The sequence below is a fragment of the Gorilla gorilla genome, chromosome 7 (assembly GCF_029281585.2).
Source record: "Gorilla gorilla gorilla isolate KB3781 chromosome 7, NHGRI_mGorGor1-v2.1_pri, whole genome shotgun sequence".
Taxonomy (NCBI): domain Eukaryota; kingdom Metazoa; phylum Chordata; class Mammalia; order Primates; family Hominidae; genus Gorilla; species Gorilla gorilla.
In genome coordinates, this window is record NC_073231.2 from 129,018,988 (window position 1) to 129,043,422 (window position 24,435).

The 24,435-nt window shown below is 49.7% G+C and overlaps 2 protein-coding genes and 1 non-coding gene across 5 annotated transcripts in view; 1 reads left to right on the forward strand and 2 right to left on the reverse strand.

The window, feature by feature from the left end:
• Positions 1-16,565: 16,565 nt before the first annotated feature.
• Positions 16,566-16,781, reverse strand: LOC115935739 (small nucleolar RNA U3). Its single transcript, XR_004071349.3, has one exon. It is a non-coding gene; the product is annotated as a small nucleolar RNA U3 (small nucleolar RNA).
• Positions 16,782-17,173: 392 nt separating this feature from the next.
• LOC134759119 (uncharacterized) lies at positions 17,174-19,104 on the reverse strand. The gene is made up of 2 exons (XM_063709460.1): positions 18,774-19,104; positions 17,174-18,400 (listed from the first exon to the last, which is right to left on the reverse strand). The coding sequence occupies exons 1-2, from the start codon at positions 19,102-19,104 to the stop codon at positions 18,225-18,227; spliced, it is 507 nt and encodes a 168-aa protein (XP_063565530.1). The 3' UTR covers positions 17,174-18,224.
• FAM83A (family with sequence similarity 83 member A) overlaps positions 18,911-24,435 on the forward strand; it is a 28,871-nt gene continuing 23,346 nt past the window's right edge. For 2 of the 3 annotated variants that reach the window (XM_055348713.2, XM_031014136.3), the window contains exon 1: positions 18,911-19,582. In XM_055348713.2, the coding sequence (XP_055204688.2) occupies positions 19,103-19,582 (480 nt within the window). In that variant the 5' untranslated portion in view covers positions 18,911-19,102. The remainder of the gene's footprint in view (positions 19,583-24,435) is intronic. The other variant, XM_055348714.2, reaches the window with a different exon arrangement.

A 24,435-nucleotide genomic window follows, 5' to 3' on the forward strand; every position in this document is an offset into this window, starting at 1 on the left:
GGCTGTAGCATTTTTGTTATGTTAGCCCTAGCAGCCCTAGGTCTTCTAATTCTAGAACATCTCATTCTTCCCAATTAGTAACAAATACTAAGTGAACATCTTATGCGTGTATTTGATAACAAATGTCTGAGGAGCTTGTGGACAGCCAAAAAATCTGTGCTGTCCTAGGTTCGGCAGGTTTGCTGTTTCACCCCAGGGAACCCAGAATAATTTTCCGTCTCCCTGAGGGTGAGGACCAGAAGCCCCGAGAATGGCCTAAGCCGAGCCAGGGCATTCACAGGCATCAGGAGCTGGGGCTTCGCTTTTCACTCCTGGCCTCTTCCTGCACTTCCATCCCACCCTGCCACAGGTCACTGTCTCCATCTGCTTGGCAGGGGTCACAGCTGGACTGTGGGCTGCATCTGGCCTGGCCACAGCCACAGCCTGGCTTTCTCGAAACAGTTCTCTGCAGGGGCTGCTCCACCTGGAGGGACGTCAGGGTGAGTTGGCTCCAGGATCTATGCACACCATGACTCCCCTCTCTTTTCCAGTTCTTTCTGCTTAAAATAAAAATAATAGCAGGGCGCGGTGGCTCACACCTGTAATCCCAGCACCTTGGGAGGCCAAGGCGGGCGGATTGCCTGAGCTCAAGGGTTCGAAACCAGCCTGGGCAACACAGTGAAACCCCGTCTCTACTAAAAATACAAAAAATTAGCTGGGCGTGGCAGTGTGCGCCTCTGGTCCCAGCTACTCAGGAGGCTGAGGCAGGAGAATTGCCTGAACTCGGGAGGCGGAGGTTGCAGTGAGCCGAGATCGCGACACTGCACTCCAGCCTGGGCAACAGAGCAAGACCCCATCTCCAAAAATAAAAATAATAAATTAAAATAAAATAAAATAATAAAAATAATAAAGATAAAGAGGGAGTCGGGGGCTGGGTGAGGGGAAGGATTATCAGGGCCGGGAGGGGGCTGGGGAAGAAGGGCATGTGGTGGGTTTCAGTTCTCCGGTGGCGCTTTGGGAAGCAGCGAAGGTTTCCCGGGTCTGGCCTTTTCCCCGTAGGCCTTGGTGACATGGCAGGACTTGGTGGTAAGCCCAAGTGTCTCAGCTCCTCATTCTGGCTGTGACAAGCCAGCTGGGCAAGCCGAGGGAGGCCCAGGGAGCCTGGACGTAGGGAGCAGGGAGCAGGGTTTTCTCCAGACGTGCCCTGCAGGAAGCAGCCAGCAGTTCTTTTGCCATCTGTGCAGGGGAGCAGAAGGCCATGGTCCTCCCAGCTCAACTTCCTACTCAACAAGTGGCCCGCGAGGTGTGAGTCAGCCTGTTGTTGCTGGACGGGTCTGAGAGCCATCGCTCTGCGTGGTGCTGACAGAGCACCCAGAAGAAGGAAGGCCTCGCCCCTGCAGGCCCAGATGCTCCCAGAGGGGCTCCATTGTCTCCACACTGTGGCCAGAGGGAGCCGTCATAAAAGCTAACGTGTCCTGCTGAACAGCCTCAGAAGCTCCCGCTGACCATGACATCGAAGCCAGGGTGCCCACGTGCCCTTGCGGGCTCACCTCCCCGCCCATCTCTTCCCGCTCCTCCCCCACCCCATACCCCACGGACACCCCATTCCCTCCACCCCACCCACCCGGCTGATGGCTGTCCTGCTGCTCTCCTCTGTGGCCACAGAGAGGCCTCCCGAGCTGGCTCCCTGCTGCTCACCCTCCCAGCCCTGTACTCCCCAGACCTTAGCCTCATCACCGTGCGGTGCCATGATTTCTCAGTTACTGCCGTTCCCACCGGATCACAAGCACCAGGCACACAGCAGGGGCCATGCGGTACCCACTGTGCAGAGCCCATGGTGGGCCCTTGAGCATTTGTGTGTTTGATGACTGCATGCAACATTACCCACCCTGCACTGTAATGGCTCAGCTTTTCTCGAGGGCAGGGATTGTTGTTGATTCATTTCTGCATCCCCAGGTTTTAGTCTGATCAAAGACTTATTTTCTAGTTCCAAAGGCGTGCAGGCTTTGATTTCTGTAACTGAGTAAACCTTTCCATGGACTGGCCCAGAGTGGGCTCTAAGGCCATTGCCCTCTCTCAGTATACTTGGTGGGGAGACAGCGAGGCCCCCTGGCCAGAGGAGAGGAAAGAGTTACAGGACTCACCTCACAGGGCCCTTCCACTCTGCACCTACTGACAGATGAGATAAGTCGGAGTGGGTGTGTTCCCAGCAGCCCTGGGGCCCCAAGGAACTATGGGCCTGCTCCTTCCAAGTTCAGGCCTAGAACAACACAGTGGTTCTGCCCACAGTTCCAACAGGTATAACAGCAACGGGGTAATAGTATGTGTCCCCATCACCCCAGGCCAGAGCCATGAGGACACAGAGCCATGAGGCCCCCTCCTTCACAAGGCTACTGGGTCTCATGGTTCTTATCTCCAGAAGCCAGGCACACAGGGACTGGGCTGTCTGAGCACCAAGCCTTTGAAATCATATCACAAAAATCTACCCCTGAGCCTATATCTCAAACATAGCGTTTGTGCCTGAAATTGCACAATTGGATTGTGGCAGTTGCATCATCTGGCTCATAGTTTAAGGCTTAGAGGTTTCACTACTTTAGATGACAGCTCAATGGCCCAAGGGAGAAAGTCTGATTACAAAGTGGCATTTACTGGGAGGTCCAGGCCCCCAAAAGGGATTGATCTGGAGGTCCCAGAACCGGGACTCCAGCAACCCCCACATACATACACAGTAGGCACTCACTGAGTGTGGAATGAATGCATGATATAAGTTTGTAAGTGAATGCATGATATAAGTCCATCGGCCTTTTAATATTCAAACATCTGCCCCCACTTCACACACAGAGAGAGAGAGAGAGAGAGAGAGAGAGCGAGAGCAGGTCTTTGCTTATTGAAGGGAAGCAGGGAATTGGTCACAGTGAGTTGATTCATCCTTACAATTTGCAAGTGACTAGAGCCAAAGAGGGGTGTAAACCAGAATCTTCTAGAGCAAGCTTGTCCAACCCATGGCCTGAGGACTGCATGCAGCCCAGGACAGCTTTGAATGCTGCCCAACACAAATTCATAAACTTTATTAAAAACATTATGAGATTTATGCACGGACCCTTTTTTTTTTTTTTTTTTTAGCTCATCAGCTATTGTTAGTGTCAGTGTATTTTATGTGTGTCCCAAGACAATTCTCCTTCTTCCAGTGTGGCCCAGGGCAGCCAAAAGATTGGACACCCCTGTTATAGAACATTGCCTTTCTCTGCAAAAAGAGGCAGTCAGCAAGAGTTGGCAATGGGGGTGGCGAGAGGTTGTACAGTACACATAAAAGGAATACAACCCACTTGGTCCACAGAAGGGGCTGAAGCTGGTATTCTGTTCTCCCTTGGGACAGAGGCTGCTGGAAGGTGACCAGATGTTTCACTCAACAGACATTGATGAAGTGCAGCTATGAGATAGCCACTGGGATTAAACTGGTGAACAAGACAGACATGGTTCCTCCCTCATTAAGAGACATCATGTAGGTAAACAAATACATAAATGAGCTAATTCCACATTATGGTAAGTGCTGTGAAGGAGGTGATGAGAGTTAAGCTGAAGCCTAATGAATAAGTTCTTTGTTGCAGACAACAGAATCCACTCTAGCTAGCTAAGCAGAAAGGGATTTGTTACAGAGTGTTAATTCATTACAGAATTTCCAGGAGGATCAGGGAACCATGCTTGGATGCCACAAAACAAGGACAACCCAGCCAGGAGGAGGCCCAGCCACACCATGGGACCTCCCTGCTGCGACTCTCACCTCCCCCTCTGACACACGGCCTGGCACCAGCACTTGCTCCTGTCTAAGCTGCTGAAGAAGAACCAATACCTGCATGTGGCCTGCTCAGATGGCTCATGTATGCCTTCCAAGTCATGCAGGGTTGCTCCTGCTTGTCAGACCCAGGTCCCTAGAAGAGCTCTGGCTTTGGGGAGGGCTGGGAAAAGGCTTTTTTTTTTTTTTTTTTTTAATGGAGTCTTGATCTGTGGCCCAGGCTGGAATGCAACGGCGTGATCTTGGCTCACTGCAACCTCCACCTCCCAGGTTCAAGCGATTCTCCTGACTCAGCCTCCCGAGTAGATGAGATTACAGGCATGCATCACCATGCCCAGCTAATTTTTGTATATTTAGTAGAGACGGGGTTTCACCATGTTAGCCAGGCTAGTCTTGAACTCCTGACCTCAGGTGATCCACCTGTCTCAGCCTCCCAAAGTGCTGGGAATACAGGCATCAGCCACGGTACCCCGCCAGGGAAAAGACATTTTGAGCTTCTCAGAATGCCTTGGAAGAGAACACTCGAGGGGAAGTTGCAGGGAACCCCAAGGTATCTAATCTACACTGTTGCTGCAACACACAGCAAAATGGTAACAGGTTTTTGTTGTTGTTGTTGTTTTTTGAGACGGAGTCTCGCTCTTTCGCCCAGGCTGGAGTGCAATGGCATGATCTCGGCTCACTGCAAGCTCTGCCTCCCAGGTTCACGCCATTCTCCTGCCTCAGCCTCCCGAGTAGCTGGGACTACAGGCGCCCACCACCAGGCCCGGCTAATTTTTTGTATTTCTATTAGAGACGGAGTTCACCGTGTTAGCCAGGATGGTCTCGATCTCCTGACCTCGTGATCCACCCGCCTCGGCCTCCCAAACTGCTGGGATTACAGGTGTGAGCCACTGCACCTGGCCTGTTTTTTTTTTTTTTTTTTTTCAAGACGAAATTTTGCTCTTGTTGCCGAGGCTGGAGTGCAATGGCGCGATCTCGGCTCACCGCAACCTCTGCCACCCAGGTTCAAGCAATTCTCTTGCCTCAGCCTCCCAAGTAGCTGGGATTACAGGCACGCACCACCACGCCTGGCTAATTTTGTATTTCTTAGTGGAGACAAGGTTTCTCCATGTTGGTCAGGCTGGTCTCAAATTCCCAACCTCAGGTGATCCGCCCACCTCAGCCTCCCAAAATGCTGGGATTACAGGTGTGAGCCACCACACCCAGCCTAACTATTTTGATGTCCAGTGGTGCAGCTATGAAAGATGTTCTGTTGCTTTTTAAAATTTTTATTTTATTTGTTTTTGCTTGTCTGTTTTTCCCAAATTTTTACAATGAACATGTAATATTTACAAAACAAAGTGCAAACGCCAGTAGTGTTATTTTCAAGGAAAGGAGACACAATGGAGTCCTATGGAAGAAGGGTTTCCAAGCCCAGCTTGGAGGGACGGGCCTTCTGATTACCCCTGCCAGCCTGAGGGCCACTTTGGGCAGGTTCTGACTGTTTGATGGCCTGAACTATTTACTATTCATGAGAATCATCTCTAAGTTGTTAACGAGATGGTGTTGGGATGAGCTCCTTATACATTCCTTCCTGTGCCGTCTGACATCTTCAACCTTTCCTCACCCCCACTCACAGCTGTATGTGTGTGTGTGGTGCAGGGGGCTTCAGTGCTATTGCTCCCCACCCAGCACCCAGACAAAGCTAGGGTGGCTCTGGGAGCTTATTCCAGTACAGTGTGTGTGAGATGTTGTGATACAATAAGAAAGACATATTTGGTCTTTGTTTCCACTTCCCAGCACAGAGCTCCTGAAACCCTGGAATTTCCTGAGTGACAGGGGTGATAGGAGTACCTTTTGTTGTAATATTTGGTCTTAGTCCTCCGTTCCTGATACAAGAGCTTCTAAGACCCTAGGAATCTCCAGAGTGACAAGGGTACCTTTTTGATGAAAGTAAGATGACTGGTGGCTGGGGGCCCCTAGATAGCTTCAGAATGGGAGCTGGTCATGAGAAAGATCAAGACATGATTAGAGAGCTGGAACTTCCAGTTCCTACCCCTACCCTCTGGGGAGGACAGAGGCTCCACAAAAACCCTAAACCCAGTTGGTAAACACATCCATATTCGAGGAATAGGGTGCACCCCAGCTCCACAGGGGCAGAAACTCCTGTGGGTGGGACTCTTCTGCACCTCACCCTTTGTACCTTTTCATCGGACAGTTCATTTGTATCCCTTATGATAATCTAGTAAGCATAAGTAAAGTGTTTCCTTGAGTTCTGTGAGCCATTATAGCAAGCGACCAAATGAGAAGAGAGGATTGTGGGAACTCCTGATTTGTAGCCAAGCCAGACAGAAGTGTGGGAAAACCTGAGGCCCCACTACTTGCAGCTGGCATCCGAAGTGGGAGTGGTCTTGTTGGACTGAGCCCTTAACCTGTGGGGTCTGTGCAAAGTCCAGGTACTTAGTGTCAGAGTTGAATTAAATTGCAGGACACGTCCGGGTGCCGTGGCTCATGCCTGTAATCCCAGCACTTTAGGAGGCTGAGGTGGGTGGATCCCCTGAGGTCAGGAGTTCAAGACCAGCCTGGCCAACATATTGAAACACTGTCTCTACTAAAAATGTAAAAACTTAGCCAGGCTTGGTGGTGGGCACCTGTAGTCCCAGCTACTCTGGAGGCTGAGGCAGGAGAATCGCTTGAAGCCAGGAGGCAGAGGCTGCAGCGAGCCAAGATTACACCATTGCACTCCAGCCTGGGTGACAGAGTGAGACTCTATCTCAAAAATAAAAGTAAATTGCAGGACATCCAGCTGGTGTCTGCAGAGAACTGGATAATTGCTTGGTGTGGAAAAACCCACACTTCTGGTGTCAGAAGTTTGCTGTGGGTGAAGAAACGGTCTTCCTTTAGTGGACTTCCCCAAAAAGCAATTAGTCCCTTCTGAATTCCTGAGCTTCTGAACTGGGTCCTCTAGCCTCGGCCAGGTGCTATGCTCGATACGAAAGAGCAGAAGTTATGATCTTCGTTCTAGAAAAAGAGACGATTTCACCAGAGAGACAAGGCACAAGTTAGATAGATAAACACAAAAAACTCCCCAGATGATGCAACTAGATGGGACTTCGGGGGTTTAATATTTTTATATTACAAAAAATATTTTAATTTGGTTTCACAAATAATGCAATGTGAGAAAACTAATTTCCTTATGCTGCCACCCAAGGCTGGCTTCATGTGTGCAGTCCCACAGGCCCCACATTCAGAAGGACCCCACACTTGGTTTAATGCTCTGTTGCAAATGTCTCAAAATTCTCGATGATTTGATCATTGAACTTGGATTTCATAAGTGAGGTCTGATGCTGGTGTGAACAGAAGGAGAAGTGAACTCAGGCGTCTAGAGTCCCTTGCTGACCCATCCCCATATAGCATTCACATTGTCCCGTGAGCACTTAATTCCAGGAGACCCACGATGCATGGGAGGTCAGCGAGACTCAAAGTGAGCACAAGGTAAGTGTCCTACCTCTGTGACTCAGTGGGTGTGACAGAGCTGAGAAGCCACACTTTCTGTTCAAACCGCAACTTGCCTAAATGCAGAAAAAAGGCAATGGCGTTCCAAGAAACATAAATGACCAAGGAATTCTACCATATGCTTTCCTACTTGTGTTGTTTCCTCACACTGACCAACCAGGTTACACTCAAAATGATGACACAGAAAGACCAAGAAAGATAAGGCTGCCAGACCTGGTGGCTCACGCCTGTAATCCCAGCACTTTGGGAGGCCAAGGCAGACAGATCACCTGAGGTCAGGAGTTCAAGACCAGCCTGGCCAACATGGTGAAATCCCATCTCTACTGAAAATACAAAATTTAGCTGGGTGTGGTGGCTTGTGCTTGTAATCCCAGCTACTCGGGAGGCTGAGGCAGGAGAATCGTTTGAACCCAGGAGGTGGAGGCTGCAGTGAGCCGAGGTCATGCCACTGCACTCCAGCCTGGGTGACAGAGCAAGACTCTGTCTCAAAAAAAATTAAAAAGATAAGGCAACCCAAAGTTTCCTTTCTGCTCTGCCGTTCTTATTCATCAGTAAGCCAAAGGTGGAGAGTGTTGGTAGAATGTGTGCATATCAAGAAGTGAAATAAAAATAGTTGAGCTCATTTTGTGAAGCATTTCTACTTTCTGGTAAGAATGAAATACATATGCATGTACAAACAAAATATGGGTTGTGTAATTTCAGTAATTCCATGTACAAGTTAAACACTCTCATATTTGCATTTAAAATGTCATTGCACAATGTAAACATGAATGCTAACAATCTTTTTTTTTTTTCCTGAGACGGAGTCTTGCTCTATCACCCAGGCTGGAGTGCAGCGGCACAATCTCTGCTTACTGCCACCTCCACCTCCCGGGTTCAAGCGATTCTCCTGCCTCAGCCTCCTCAGTAGCTGGGATTACAGACATGCGCCACCACACCCAGCTAATTCTTTGTATTTTTAGTAAAGACGGGGCTTCACCATGTTGGTCAAGCTGGTCCTGAACTCCTGACCTCAAGTGATCCGCCTGCCTCAGCCTCCCAAAATGTTGGGATCACAGGCATGACCCACCACACTCAGACTACTAATAATCTTAAATTTTAAATTTTCTTTACTTAAAACATCAAGAGCAAATAAGAAAAACACTACAAGAAGTCAAGAGAAAGATTGCAGAAGAAAAGGAAACCCTTTCTGTTTAGTACATCTCATGGCATTTTTTTCCCTTTTGTTTTGAGCAAAAGGACCCACATTTTCATTTTGCACTGGGCCTTGAAAATTATGCAGCCAGGCGGGGCGCAGTGGCTCACGCCTGTAATCCCAGCACTTTGAGAGGCCGAGGCGGGCGGATCACAAGGTCACGAGATCGAGACCATCCTGGCTAACACGGTGAAACCCCGTCTCTTCCAAAAATACAAAAATTAGCTGGGCGTAGTGGCGGGCACCTGTAGTCCCAGCTACTCGGGAGGCTGAAGCAGGAGAATGGCATGAACCCGGGAGGCGGAGCTTGCAGTGAGCCCAGATCGTGCCACTGCACTCCAGCCTGGGTGACAGGGCAAGACTCCATCTCAAAAAAAAAAAAAAAAGAAAGAAGAAAATTATGCAGCCAGCCCTGCTATGACCAGCAATGCATGTTATCATTTCTTAAAGTTATGCATTGGCAAAGATGTGGAGGAACTGAAATTGCTGCTGGAGATACAAAATGTTATAGGCACCTCAGCAAGTGCTTTGGCAGTTTTTTATCAAGTTATAGACACCTATCGTAAGACCCAGCAATCTCACGTCCAGGTGTTGACCTAAGTGAAATGAAAGCATGTTTGTACAAAAACCGGTATATAAATATTTATAGTGGCTTTAGTCATAAACTCCCCAAATTAGAAAAAGCCCAACTCCTTCAGCTGGGAAGCAGATAAACAAACTGTGGTACATCCATGCAATAAAATGCTATTCAGCAATAAAAAGCAGCTAGCTACCGACACACGCCACAGTGTGGATGAATCCCAAGTGTGTTATGCCAAGAGAAAGGAGCAGAACTCAAAAGGCTTAAACTGTATGGTTCCATTTATATGACATTCTGGGACAGGCAGAAATTTAGGGACAGATAACGCACCAGTTCTTGCCTGGCGATGGGGTGGGGAAGCAGTGACTACAAAGGGCAGGGGGAATCTTTTGCAGTGATGGAAATAGTCTGTATCTTTTTTTTTTTTTAATGAGATGGAGTCTTGCTCTGTTGCCAAGGCTGGAGTGCAGTGGCGTGATCTCATCTCACTGCAATCTCTGCCTCCTGGGTTCAAGAGATTCTCCGGCCTCAGCCTCCCGAGTAGCTGGGATTACTGGCACCTGCCACCGTGCCCAGCTTATTTTTGTACTTTTAGTAGAGACAGGGTTTCACCATGTTGGCCAGGCTGGTCTCGAACTCCTAACCTCAGGTGATCTGCCTGCCTGAGCCTCCCAAAGTGCTGGGATTACAGGCATGAGCCACCATGCCCCGCCATATTCTGTATCTCGACCATAATGGTGGTTACACGACTGTATGTGTTTCTCAAAACTCAGAGAGCTGTACACTAACAAGGGCACATTTTATTGCCAATAAGTTATACTTTGATTTTTTAAGTTTCTACAATGTCCTAACCAACCATCAGAGGTCCCATGGTTTTTATGCATGTCGGAAATCCTGAGCAATGGAATGGGGACTCTGAACTGGGAAACTCCAGAGGGCAAAGGCATTTGCAGCTGTGGCTCTCTGGAAATGGAGCAGTGCTTTTGCCAGATGCTGAAGATGGAATCACTGAGGACAACCCTGCAGAGACACGGCTCCCATGAAAAGCAACTGTAAGGCCAGGTGTGGTGGCTCATGCCTGTAATCCCAGCACTTTGGGAGGCTGATGTGGGCAGATCACTGGAGGTCAGGAGTTCGAGCCCAGCCCGGCCAACATGGTGAAACCCCCGTCTCAACTAAAAATACAAAAATTAGCCGGGCATGGTGGCACATGTCTGTAATCCCAGCTACTCAGGAGGCTGAGGCAGGAGAATCACTTGAACCTGGTAGGCGGAGGCTTCAGTGAGCCTAGATTGTGCCACTGCACTCCAGCCTGGGCAACAGAGTGAGACTCTGTCTCAAAAAACAAAACAAAACAAAAAAAGCAACTGTAAAGGACCTGTGGATGGGGGAGTGGGGTCTAGGGTGCCCGGCAGGACACCCTGGCCTGTTCCAGCTGCCACTCTCTGACCTTGCCTGCCAGCAGAGGCCAGCGCTGCAGGGGCTCCTTGGCCTGCCTTCGCTGAGCTGATTTTAGGCAGAATGGATTGATTGATGTTGACAGGGAGCTATTTACCCATCTAATTAATTATGCCAACTAATTTTCAACTTAATTGCACTTCTCAGGTCATTGGGTAAGGAGACTGTATGATTTTCATGCTGCTGCAGGCCTTGATGAGGAAGTGGCAGGAGAGGGTGGCAGCTGCCCCTGGAGGTCAAACAGGCACCCTGTTCCTCCAGGTTGCTGTGTCCCTGGCCTGACTCCTGCCCCGTGGACAAGCTCTGGAGTCCTATTTGTGTGCATTCTATCCGCGTGAGCTGGCCTGTGATTCAGGAGCTCTTTGCTGTCTATTCACCTAAGTGCTCATTCGGTGCCTTCGACGTGCCAGCCCCAAACTGGGAGAGGCACTTGGAGTTCCAAGAAGCTAAGTCATGCCTGACCCCACCCCCACCCCAAATTGCTCACAGCCTAAAGGAGGAGATTCCCGCTTAAACCAGCAGTTACAGACAAACGCAATCCAGGCTCTGTCATGGGGCCCTTAAGGAATTTACTTAACCTCCCTGTGCCTCAGTTTCCTCATCTAGAAAAACACTACCGGGCTGCACCAGAATGCACAGTATATGCAACAGGACTATCTGTCCCTGCTGCTGCCCTTTCTACCCGCCCTGCCCGTTGTCTTGTAGATTGTCCCATGTTCTGGATTTTTCTGATTGTTTCCTTCTCATGGGATGACCTAAAAAACATTTTTTTTTTTTTTTTGAGACAGAGTCTTGCTCTGTTCCCCAGGCTGGAGTGCAGTGGCGCGATCTCGGCTCACTGCAAGCTCTGCCTCCTGGGTTCACGCCATTCTCCTGCCTCAGCCTCCCGAGTAGCTGGACTACAGGCACCCGCCACCACACCTGGCTAATTTTTTGTATTTTTAGTAGAGACGGAGTTTCACCGTGTTAGCCAGGATGGTCTCGATCTCCTGACCTCGTGATCTGCCCGTCTCAGCCTCCCAAAGTGCTGGGATTACAGGTGTGAGCCACGGCGCCCGCCCTAAAAACATTTTTTTAAATCAAAAGCTTATTGAAGCAGTGCAAAACAGGTGCGAGCCGCGGCGCCCGCCCTAAAAACATTTTTTTAAATCAAAAGCTTATTGAAGCAGTGCGAAACCAATACAAAGTATTTCCTTTCTCCTCCTCCTCTTCCTCCTATTTCTTTTTCTTCTTCTTCTTCTTTTTGAGACAGGGTCTTGCTTCTTTTTTTTGAGCAGGGTGTCACTCTCCCACCCAGGCTGGAGGGTGGTGGTGTGATCATGGCTCTCTGCAGCCTCACCCTCCACGACTCAAGCAGTCCTCCCACTTCAGCCTCCCAAGTTGCTGGGACTACAGGTGCATGCACCACCACACCTGGTTAATTTAAAAAGAAATTGTAGATATGAGGGTTTCACTATATTACCAGGCTGGTCTGGAACTCCTGGCCCAAGCCTCCCAAAGTGTTGGGATTACACGTATGAGCCACTGCGCCCAGCCATTTCCTTTCTTTTGAACCATTGAGAGAAAGCTGCCAACAGAATGTACCATCATCCCTATTATTTTTTGTGTGTTTCCTACAAGCTAGGATTCTCTCTTACAAACTACAAATCAACCATCAATATTGGGAAATCAACAGTGATAAATTGCTGCCCTTTAATCCTCAGGTCCCCTACAAGTTCTGCCAACTGTCCCAATATGTCTCTCACAGCAAAAGAATCCAGTGCAGAATCACACGTTACGTTTAGTTATCAGAGCTCTTTAGTCTCCTTCAATACGGAGCGGTTCCCCAGACCTCCCTAAGATAATGGCTTTGATAGCTCTGAGATGAGAGGGCAGTTACTTTGTAGGATGTCCTCGCATTTGGCTTTGTCTGATATTTCCTCCTAATTCTATTCTGATCATGTATCTTTGCCAGGAACATCACAGAAGCGATTCTGTCATCTTGTTGCATCCTCTCAGGTGGCTCAAGATTTCAGTTTGTCCCATTTTGATGAGGGTCACTTTGATCACTTGATTAGGGTGGTGTCTGATAAGTGTCTGTGTTGTACAGTTTCTTGTTCCCCTTTGTAATTATCAAGTATTTTATGGGGAGTTTATTTTTATTTTATTTTATTTTTTTGAGACAGGGTCTCATTCTGTTGCCCAGGCTGGAGTGCCTTGCACAAAGACGGCTCACTGCAACCTGGACCTCCTGGGCTCGAGTGATCCTCCTGCCCCAGCTGCCCAAGTAGCTGGGACTACAGGCACGCACCACCACACTAATTTTTTTTTGGTAGAGTTGAGGTCTTGCCCTGTTGCTCAGGCTGGTCTCGAACTCCTGAGCTCAAGCAATCCACCCACCTTGGCCTCCCCAAATTCTGGGATGACAGGTGTGAGCCACCACGCCCTGTCGGGAGTTTATTTGAAACTTTATCCCATTCCTTCTCAAACTTTCAAAATATGTATTCATTTGTATTAGTCTGGTCTTGTGGTTTCCTACTTTATTTCATGCATTGTAATCCTTTATGGCCACGATTTTCATGCTCAGATTGTCCCAGGTAAGCCAGTGGGAACCCCTTCAAGTTGGCTTCCAGGTCTTTTTGACATGGCCTTATCACTCTTTTAACTCCTTCCTGCTTTCTGGCATCAGATGCTCCATGATCACTTTGTACTTTGTCTGCTCTGGACTTGAAATTGGCCATTTCTCCAAGAAGCCCTGGGCACTAGGCACACACATTGCAGTCTGAGCATCGCTGTCAGCAGACAGAACAGGAGAATATATATATATATATATACACACATACACACACACATATATGTGTATATATAATATTTCTAGAATTTGTCTGCTGTATTAATATTCTATTCATTTATAATATATATTATATATTCAGATTTATTTTTTAATCTAAGTTTATCTATCTCTATTGAAAGCTGCGAGTTCAAATCAGTGTCTCCAATTCATATCTAACAAGTCCATTTCAGTTTCCCCCTTTTCTGTACATGCTCCCTGCTCTCACAATAAGAAACCTGGTTTCCCTTACCTTTAATCTCTTTGTTTATTTGATCAATGCTCCTGTATGTAACCAATCTCCCACCTTTCCCCACCTCCTCCAGCTAGAGCTCTGACACCCCTTACAGGCAGCTCCCCTGCCCACATGGACACCCTCTTTGCCCTGTTTGGGCTCTGACTGGCCCCTGTGAGGACACACCCTCACGCCCTGTGCAGGCATTCCCTCACCCCCTCAGCCCCCTGCACCTCCTCACCTGGCCTGGGCTCCGACACATGCTCTGAGCCACCGAGCCCATTCCCACCACTGACACCCACCTTGCTCTGACCCACCCAGTGGCTTTAGGCCTGAATTGTTCCAGAAGAAAAGAGAGGGGAGGTGTGGAGCAGGGAAGCGTGCACACTTTTAATGACATGGAAAATACACTTCTGAATAATGCTAAGCAAAAAAGAAGGCAAGATATATACAATTGCACAGAGAGTACAATATCAATGATGTAGAAAGCTCAGAAACATTGGCACTCTCTCCAGCTAAAGAGCCAAGCAGAAACTGGACAAGGTTTGTTCACTGACCACCCAGTGCAGCGCCCTTAGATCTCACGTCCTTTGAGGTTACCACTGTGCCTTATTTCCTTCATCCATGAAACGGAATGGTAGTAGCACTTACTCACAGGGTTGTCATGAGGCTGAAGTGAGTTAACACATGAAAAGCACATAGGACACCACCGCACACACATGGGACGTGCCCCACAAATGTTACTATAGGGATGAGGAAAGTGAAGTTCAGTAAGGTCCTCTATGTTACCTTCCTGAGGTCCCCTATCATAGGCACAGTCTGGACACAGTTGTGCCCAACTCAAAGTTCATGTAAGCCTTTTGCTGTTGCACTGCTCAAGGAATTAGAAGCAGTGGGAGATGGGGTAATACACCAGTGACCAGGACAAGACTCCCTGAGACATATTCTACAAGCGCCTTGCAGACCAGAAGAGGAGTAGTTACAGTCACTTGGTAATTCACCAGGAGGGCTTCCCAGCATAGGTCGGATTCAGGATATAGACCTTGAACGCTGGGAAAGATTTGAATAACTTATGATGGTGGAAGGAAAGACTGGGGAACAGACTGAACAATGGCAGGGGACTGGGATCCCCACATCAGTCGCCAGGTGAGGGCTCATCACCTGTGAGCGTGTTCCTCAGCTTCAGCGCTGCAGGTGTTTTGGGCCAGGCAGCTCTGTATTGTGGGGGACTTTCCAGTGCGTTGTTGGTTGTAGCAACACCCCTGGCTTATTCTCACTAATGCCAGTTAGCAACCCAGGCCCCCAGAATGACAACCAAAAATGGCTACAGATGTTGCCTGATGTCCCCTGGATGGGGGTCCAAAATCACCTCCAGCTGAGTGCCACTGTCCTAGATAAATGGAATTTTCAAGAAGCCCCAATGCCACTCATTTATTAACAGGAGCCCGGCTTCTCATCCTTTCTCTTATTGTTGGATGACCTCATGAAAAGGAGACAACCACACTTCAGATGGCCACAGGAAGGAAGAAGGGAAGTGGAGTCCTCCATAATCCACAGTGCCTGTCACTGAGGGCCCCTTGATAAGGATTTTTCAAGGTATGAACGTGCAGTTCAACAGCTGGCCAGACTTCCTGGTTCAGAAGTGTAATCCTAGGTGGGGAAGTTTGTTATTACAGCCAGCAAGAATGAGGACACTTCACAGGGCTGGGCTGCCGAGGAGAGATGAGAGACTAAGCTGATGAGAATCACCAACCAGTTTGATGACTTGGAGAACAGTCACTTCCTCTTTCTGGGCTACAGTTTTCTCATCAGTAACTGAAGAGCTTGCAGTACCTTCAACATTCCTTCAGGTGAGGACTTCTCTTTGATCACTGCTATGGTTTGAATGTGTCTCCTAAAGTTCATGTGTTGGAAGCTTGATCCCCAGTGCAAAAGTGTTGGGAGGTGGGGCCTAATGAGAAGTAATTAGGCCATGAGTATTCTGCCTTCATGTATTCATGAGATTAATGTCATTATCATGGGAGTGGGTTTGTTAAAATGAGTTCGGCCCCTTCCTTCTCTCTCTTTCTTCTGCCATGCACTATGGAATGCACAGTGCAGAAGGTCTTACCAGATACTGGCACCATGCTTTTGGACTTCTCAGCCCCCAGAACCATGAGCCAAATAAATTTCTGTTCATTATAAATCACCCAGTCTGTTGCATCCTGTTAGAGCAGCATTAATGGACTAAGATAATCTCTATAAAGAGTGGCAACAGAACAGTTCCCAGCTCACTGGCAGAATCCTATGATCAACTAGTAATGTCTGCCAGGGATGGAGGATGAATGGCACTAACATGTACGGTGTGTTTGCTCACTGTTCTACAGGATTCAACTAGAATCTCTGGGTCTGTGTGAAGACCAAGAGCTGGGGACAGAAGCAGGGCTCTAGAGAGAAAAGTTTCATTTGGATTCCTTTTATTTTGTTTTGTTTTAAAGAGCTGCTCTGTGAGAAGACAAGGAGAAAATGGTCCCTACAGGATACTCACCTCTGTCTCAGGGAGACACTCAAGCATTTATTCAACCAAGAAAGAGAATTAGTTCCAGGTGAAAGGAGAACCCCAGAATACCCACCTACTTTTAAAATTCTCCCCTATGCATATTCAGGAACCAATAAGAGGATCTGTAATGCACTGTGAATAGAAAGGGAAGGGGAATGGGAAAGAAAAAAGTGAAGCTTGGAATGGCAGAAAGTACATGGGCTCTGCCATTTACCAGCTAAGTGATCTTGGGCAAGTAACTTGACCTTTCTGAGCCTCGGTTTCCTCTTTGGTGAAATGAGGACTAATAATCCATTTCTCCCTCAGTACAGACAGCCAGCATGCAGTGAGCACTCAGCGATGGCCAAGTATGGGAGAAGCCAGGCTGGAATGAACATGTGGGACCATTTTGTGAAGTTTCTCAGGTAGGCTCAAGACTTGGTACTTAGTTTAACAGGCAATGGGGAGCCATTGACAACTTAAAAAAAATAGCATAAATGGGAACCACTCAGACTGTGTCCTCTTCCTCTTCCAGAGGAAGATAGGAACCATCTTCAATGGCACATGGCAGTTGCCAAATTGCCATGAAGCAATACCTAAAGCCACCTCATGCTCAGGAGAAAACGCTCACCTTCCCCTCCTGGCTCCCCGTGCTCTACACGTTCAGAGAAACTTCTCTAGTAATGAACTCAGGAACTGGTCACTGAGAGTAGAGTCTCTATGGACAGCTTCGGAGCCATGGAGTGAAGCTGAGCAAATCCATGGACCACTGCCCTGCCCCCGGGTCTATCTCGCTAGACTGGGGACAGGACTTGGGTGATGCAGGAACAGGGAATGGCCTGAGGAGGACACAGACCAGACCAGAGAGGAAGGAAGATGAGAGGAGGATGCGGGAAAGGGGCTTATGTCAATCTCCAGAAGCAAGAGTTGGCAAAAGGCAGAAGGGAAAAGGCATAGATCCAAAAAGGCAATGGGAGAGAGGGTTTATTGGATTTGTCATCTTTGACCTCCAGGGATTGCAGGGAGGAGATAAAATGGAATAAAGAGAGGATTGCTCAAGATTGTGAATTGGATTCCTTCGATGTTCCAAAAAAAAAAAGAGAAAGATTCCTTTTATTTTATTTTATTTTATTATTTTATTTTTTGAGACAGAGTTTCGCTCTGTTGCCCAGGCTAGAGTGCAATGGTGCGATCTTGGCTCATTGCAGCCTCTGCCTCCTGGGTTGAAGCGATTCTCCTGCCTGATCTCCTGCCCGAGTAGCTGGGACTACAGGCGCATGCCACCAGGCCCAGCTAATTTTTGTATTTTTAGTAGCGACAGTGTTTCACCATGTTGGCCAGGCTGATCTTGAACTCCTGACCTCAAGTGATCCACCTGCCTCGGCCTCCCAAAGTGCTGGGATTACAGGCGTGAGTCAATGCACTCAGCCGCGCCACACTTTAAAAAATACTGTGGTACTGCTGGGCTGAGACACAAGGGCCACAGCTACAGTAGGGCTACAGGTGTTCATAGCTGTTTTTCTCCAAAGAATGGCTATGCCACTGAGAGACATCAGGTTCTCACCATATCCTGGCTCTTTGAAGACCACACAATCCTGATTTCTTGGTGTCGTCCCTGAGCAGATAGCGTCAGGGCCTTGCTTTCATTTCTTTACTTTCATTTATTCGCTCCTCACCACTCCCACAGCACTCTGCCTGTAGCACCTGACACTGCCTGAAGGCTTTCTCTGGGTTTAGGGCTGTGCTTGGTGAACTGGCCCCGGGAGCAGCCCTCAGCCAATGATAACTAGGACTCCTTAGATAAACTCCGCAGCTTTCTCACCCTTTGGGCAGGAAAACCTTGAGATGTATTTGGCACCATCACCCAGAGGTTCCCACAGGCTGGAACCCCCTGATGTCCCCAGAGATGTCCATGAACCCAGATGTCCACAACAGTGGCCTGCTCCTCAACTTCACCTGGCCTGGCTTCCTTCCCTTCCCATTTCTCTTCCCCACTTCTCTCTGTACTTCTCAGAATGATCTTCCGACCAACCACTTGTACTCAAATCCTAGTCTCAGAGCCTGTTTCCAGCAGAGCCCAACCAAAGAGAGTCAGGGTTCTAGGCAGTCCATCCCATTGCCAGACCACGATCTGATCTGGAAAGAACACGTGGTCACTCCCCTCAGAGTTCATAGATTTCAAACCCACGTGCTGCTCCTCTCACTCCAGCGCCAAGACCGACTGGTCCCCTGGGCTCGTGGGCCGCCGGCAGCCTCCGCTCGTTCTCCAGACAGTGTTCCAAGCAGCCACTTCCAGCGAGGAAGCGTTGGCCTGAGAACTGGAACCTCTTTGCGGTCTCTGCAAACACGACAATGACAAACACTTGAGAGGGCATGGGAGAAAGGAGCTCCTTCATAGGGCAGGGAGGGGTGGGCACTTGGGTGTGACCAAGGAGAGGAGGCGCGCCTGGTCAACAGCTCTCCCTGGCCCCTGTCCAGCTCCCTCCTCACACAGAGGGGGGAGCGCATCTCAGGGACGGCATCTTTCCCCCCACAGGGAAATTCTTATCTTTGAAACAGCATGGGAATCGAGGCACCCAGGAGGGGAGCAGAGGCAGGCAGGCCTCCTTCAGGCCCATCCTCCAGCTGGGCAGGTGGTGCCAGGGAGGCTCCCTGCTTGGTAACAAAGGCCTGAGGGAGAGTTGTGAAACCCAGCAGGAAAGCCGGCTCACCTTCGCCTCCCCCTGCGGCTGGGAGGAGAGGAAATATCCCATGGCTGACTGTGCCAAGGAGGTGTCTGAGCCAGCCCTCCCGGCCCGAGGGCAGGGCAGGTGGCCCGAGAGATAAGCCAATCCCGCGGCTGCAGATGAGGAGTTCTGAGAAGCATTGCTCAGGACAGCGGTAAATCACTTCTTGGAGGTGCCCTGCACGCCGGTCCTGGGAGCAGGCGGCCTCCCGGGGGTGCGGGAGCCCCACTCCTCCGTGGTGTGTTCCATTTGCTTCCCACATCTGGAGGAGCTGACGTGCCAGCCTCCCCCAGCACCACCCAGGGACGGGAGGCATGAGCCGGTCAAGGCACCTGGGCAAAATCCGGAAGCGTCTAGAAGATGTCAAGAGCCAGTGGGTCCGGCCAGCCAGGGCTGACTTTAGTGACAACGAGAGTGCCCGGCTGGCCACGGACGCCCTCTTGGATGGGGGTTCTGAAGCCTACTGGCGGGTGCTCAGCCAGGAAGGCGAGGTGGACTTCTTGTCCTCGGTGGAGGCCCAGTACATCCAGGCCCAGGCCAGGGAGCCCCCGTGTCCCCCAGACACCCTGGGAGGGGCGGAAGCAGGCCCTAAGGGACTGGACTCCAGCTCCCTACAGTCCGGCACCTACTTCCCCGTGGCCTCAGAGGGCAGCGAGCCGGCCCTACTGCACAGCTGGGCCTCAGCTGAGAAGCCCTACCTGAAAGAAAAATCCAGCGCCACTGTGTACTTCCAGACCGACAAGCACAACAACATCAGAGACATCGTCCGCCGCTGCATCACCCGGACTAGCCAGGTACCGATGGCAAAGCCCCTGTCTCCGTGGCCAAGTAGCAAGGAGGATCGGGGGCTGATGGAGCAGGGAGGGGGGTGCATTTTGCTCCCAGGGTGAGAGTCCAGATAATTGGGGCTTCGGATGGAGGGGTGTTGCTGTCCGCCTTGCCCTGGACCACTGACCTCCTGATCCCACCTGTCACAACCAGGGTCCAGGCCACCAACACTTATCACTGGAACTCCCCCAATCGCTTCCTGCCTGGCCCCCTCTTCCATTTTGATCCCCAGCGTCGCAGTCTCCATACTGCAGTAAAGCGGCTTTTCCTCTTTCTTTTTTTTTTTCTTTTCTTTCTTTTTTTTCCTTTTTTTCTTTTCTTTTCTTTCTTTTTTTTTTTTTTTTGAGACAGAGTCTTGCTCTTCTTGCTCTGTCGCCCAAGCTGGAGTGTAGTGGCACTATCTCGGGTCACTGCAACCTCCAACTCCCGGGTTCAAGCGATTCTCCTGCTTCAGCCTCTTGAGTAGCTGGGATTACAGGCGCATGCCACCACGCCCAGTTGATTTTTGTATTTTTAGTAGAGACGAGGTTTCACCATGTTGGCCAGGCTGGTTTTGAACTCCTGACCTTAGGTGATCTGCCCACCTCAGCCTCCCAAAATGCTGGGATTACAGGTGTGAGCCCCAGTGCCCTGCAACCTTTTCTGTACGACAAATCTAATTTGGTCTTTTCCCTGCTTAGAGCCTTCGGTAGCTCCCAGTTGCCCATAATGGGAAGAACAAACTCCTTAGCATGGCTTCCACCTCCTCCTGCTCCATACCAAGTGCCCTGTAGAGCTTGTCTTTGGGCCTTTGTGTGTGCTGTTCCCTCTGCCTGGCCCTGCTTGCCTTCCCTGCTTTTCATTTGATACACACCTACTCCTGCTTCAGGACCCAGCATGAAAGCCTCTTCCCCAGAAAACCTTTCCTGAATTCCCCAGGCTGTGTTAGGTGCCCACCTCTGCGCTTCCAAATGTAACAGGGCCACTCCGCTGGGCTCACCTTTGCCCCTTCTCCTCTCAGACTCTGCTAAGACCTGTCTGCCCACAAATGACCTTGTGGCTCTTGAATCCAGCCAGTGGCCAGGCAGAAGATGGAGTAGGCAGCAGAGGGGGTTTCTCTCTCCCCAGAATATTCACACTTTGATAAGTATCTTTAGATAGAAGAGAAAAACCCTTCAAGCCCAGAGCTGGGCTGGTAGGATTTCAGGCACCGTAAGAGCTGGATCAGGAGTTCTCCCAATGCCCCGAGATCTCCACCCTCAAGTGATATCCTGCTGTCAGCCGGAGACGAGTGAAGGGACTTGAGCTCAGGGGTCTTGTTCTACCCCAGGTGCACAAAATGACTCCAGCACCAGGCTGTGGGTGCCCACACCTCACTCCTGCTGCTGCAGAGGGGCAGGGGAGAATGGACCCCAAGGAAAAACATTCATCATCTGTAAAATCCTCTCTGTCTCCCTCTCTCCCTCTCTCTCATTCAAATTATTTATTTTGTTACACTTAGAAGAAGTCATAAAAGACCATGCTGATGTTTGGGTTGGTTTTTTGCTAGGGTCCCAGTCTCATAACTGAATTCCCTCCCAAGTTCAATACCGTGTGAAATCTTAAGCTTCCAGATAAACCATCCAAGGGTGAAGAGGCCATGTGTGGAGGAGGAGGGAGGGAGCAGAGTTCTGGAAAATTTAGTCGAAGGTAACAACAGGTGGGGCGTTGGCTTTTAGTGTGGCTGGGCTGCTTGGAGCAGTATTTCATGTTTCTGTGGCAGGGCGGCATTTGAGGATGCATCCAGGCAGGCGGCCAGGAGTGCCCACGCTGCCTTTGTGGCCCGGCGCTGGCTGTATCCCCTCAGGCAAGTCCCTGGACTCCTTAGGGCTCAGCTCCTATGCCGGACTAAAGTCCCTCCAGGCTCCAAAGGCCTGTTCCTGAGTGTGCCAGTTCTGGTCTTTCCGCATGAAGTTCAGTGCTCTCCCGAGGGGTGGGGACCAATGCTGTTGGGGGAAACTGTCAATCGCAGCTGCTCGAAGGGTGAGGGAGGATCCCTGGAAGGAAGCCTGGTTAGGGCTTGTAAAACACAGTCCCCTGGCTGAGTCCCTCTCCTCCCCACTCCACACCCAGTGAGGCTTCTGCATCCACCTCTAGGACCCTGACACCGCTGATGTCCTTTGGACCAACACAGCGTGTTACGAACTTAGGACAACACTTAAAAATCTGAAGATTTCACCTGAAAGTTAGAACTTCCAGCTCCTCTCAGCAGGTGGGCTCTGCTGGTGTGGAGTTTGGCTGCTTCGTTGGGTGGGTCCCCTTTGCCACAGTCCCCACCATTCCCTGTTGTCCTGGGACCCTCAGGGGTTCACCCGTTTGGGTGTCTGCCAGGCACCCAATAATAATTAATTGGTTACAATTATTGGTTAACAGGCACTCTATTAATAATAAAGAACTATTTCAAACAATTCACAGTTTTAATTTCATTTTTTGAGACGGAGTCTCACTCTGTCGCCCAGGCTGGAGTGCATTGGCTCCATCTTGGCTCACTGCAACCTCTGCCCCCCAGATTCAAGCGATTCTCCTGCCTCAGCCTCCTGAGTAGCTGGGATTAAAGGTACCTGCCACCGCACCAGGCTAATTTTTGTATTTTTAGTAGAGATGGGGTTTCACCATGTTGGCCAGGCTGGTCTTGAACTCCTGACCTCATGATCCACCCACCTCGGCCTCCCAAAGTGCTGGGATTACAGGCATGAGCCACCGTGCCTGGCCAGTTATAGTTTCTAATATGGCAAACATAAATAGCTATAATCCACATGAAGAAAAGCTCTTTGAGATCACCAATAATTTTTAAGAGTGGAAGGAAGGGTTTGTGATGTCCCTGTCACACACACATGCACATATGCACACACAAACACACACACGAATGCACACAAATGCACCTACACACCCCCCTACGTGCAGGGACTCAGGGACAGCCAGTTCCCATAGACACAGCTGGGGAGCTGGAGCCTCAGCCTAGGCTGTCCTTGGAAGTAGGTGATGAGAAGAATAGGAGAGAGTGGGGAAATATATTTGAATTCTCCCTCTCCTAAGCCTCAGCCCCTGAGCGGAGCCGGAAGGGAACCAACTGAGAGACCCAGCATGAGAGATGTTTCCTGGAGCAGTTTCAGCTCTGGAAGAAGCAGGAATTCTCTTTCCTTCCCTTCATGCCCAAATTCGTTTATTCCAGGCTGGGCATGGTGGCTCTCACCTGTGATCTCAGCACTTTGGGAGGCCGAGGCAGGCGGATCTCCTGAGGTCAGGAGTTCAAGACCAGCCTGGCCAAGATGGTGAAACCCCGTCCCTACTAAAAATACAAAAATTAGCTCGGTGTGGTGGCAGATGTCTGTAATCCCAGCTACTCGGGAGACTGAATCAGGAGAATCGCTTGAACCTGGGAGGCGGAGGCTGCAGTGAGCCAAGATGGTGCCACTGCACTCCAGCCTGGGCAACAGAACAAGATTACTCTGTCTCAAAAAAACACTTCCCTTATTCCACAAAGCCTAATGTGCCTCCACACTCAGGACGGCAGAGTGGACCAAGAGGGATCCTTCCCTCTGCAGAGCTCCCTGCCAACCACCTGCTCCTTAGGAGAGAGGAGAAAGACAATGGCAGTCCCAGGCTTGGGCAACCCTCGGTGCCTGGAAGTGGAGGAAGGGATTAGGGCAGGCTTCACGGAAGAGGTGGTCTCAGAGTTGAGTCTCAAAGGCTGAGTAAGTGTTTGCTGGGCAGAGAAGGAAGGGAAAGGAATTCCAGGCCTAAGGAGGGTCACATGCGAAAGTCAGGAGGTTTGAGAGGGCCCATGTGTCTTGGAGGTGATGGGACCAGAGCTTGGGGATGTGATAAAGGGTGAGGACAGGAATAGAGGCTGTCGGGGCCAGAGCCAAAGACTGAGAGCAGCGGTTCCCAAAGCATGGTGTGGGGGATCCCTGAGGTCCCTGGGGCCCTTTCAGCGGCCGTAAGACCCTGCCCTTTTGAACCACGTATCCCATGTGGGGCTGGATTATTCCCATCCACTTCCTCCCAGACAACCCTTCGCAGCAGATTCACGCAGAAGTGGCTCTGACGAGGTGAAGGTGCGGACATCAGAGATTTGCAAAAATGCAAAACAGTGCCGCCCTGTGCACCACATTTTTGTTATTGTTTTGGAAAATACATTTCTTTTTCATTAAAATTGTTATTTTATGTTAACATACGATGGGCTTATTATTGATATTTTAAAATAACTATTAATAATAAAGAACTATTTCAAAAACTATTCAGTTTTAGTTTCTAATATGGCAAACACCAATAGCTATAACCCACACGAACAAAAGCTCTTTGAGATCAACAATAATTTTTCAGAGTGGAAGGGGGTCCTGACACCAAATGGACAGGGAGTTTTTCAGGCAAGCCGGGGCCAGTGGAGAAAGTGAAGTGGGGACGAGGCGGGATGATGTTCCTGGCAGGGAAACTGGGGGCTGGAATTATTGCTCTTTTATTTTATTTTTATTTTTTATTTATTTATTTATTTTCTGAGACTGAGTCTCGCTCTGTCGCCCAGGCTGGAGTGCAATGGCGCGATCTCAGCTCACTACAACCTCCGCCTCCCAGGTTCAAGCAATTCTTGTGCCTCAGCCTCCCAAGTAGCTGGGATTACAGGCACGTGCCACCACCCCAGCTAACTTTTGTATTATTATTATTTTTTTTTTTAGTAGAGATGGGGTTTCACCATGTTGGCCAGGCTGGTCTCGAACTCCTGACCTCAAGTGATCTGCCCACCTCGGCCTCCCAAAGTGCTGGGATTACAGGCATGAGCCACTGCACCAGGCCTATTGCT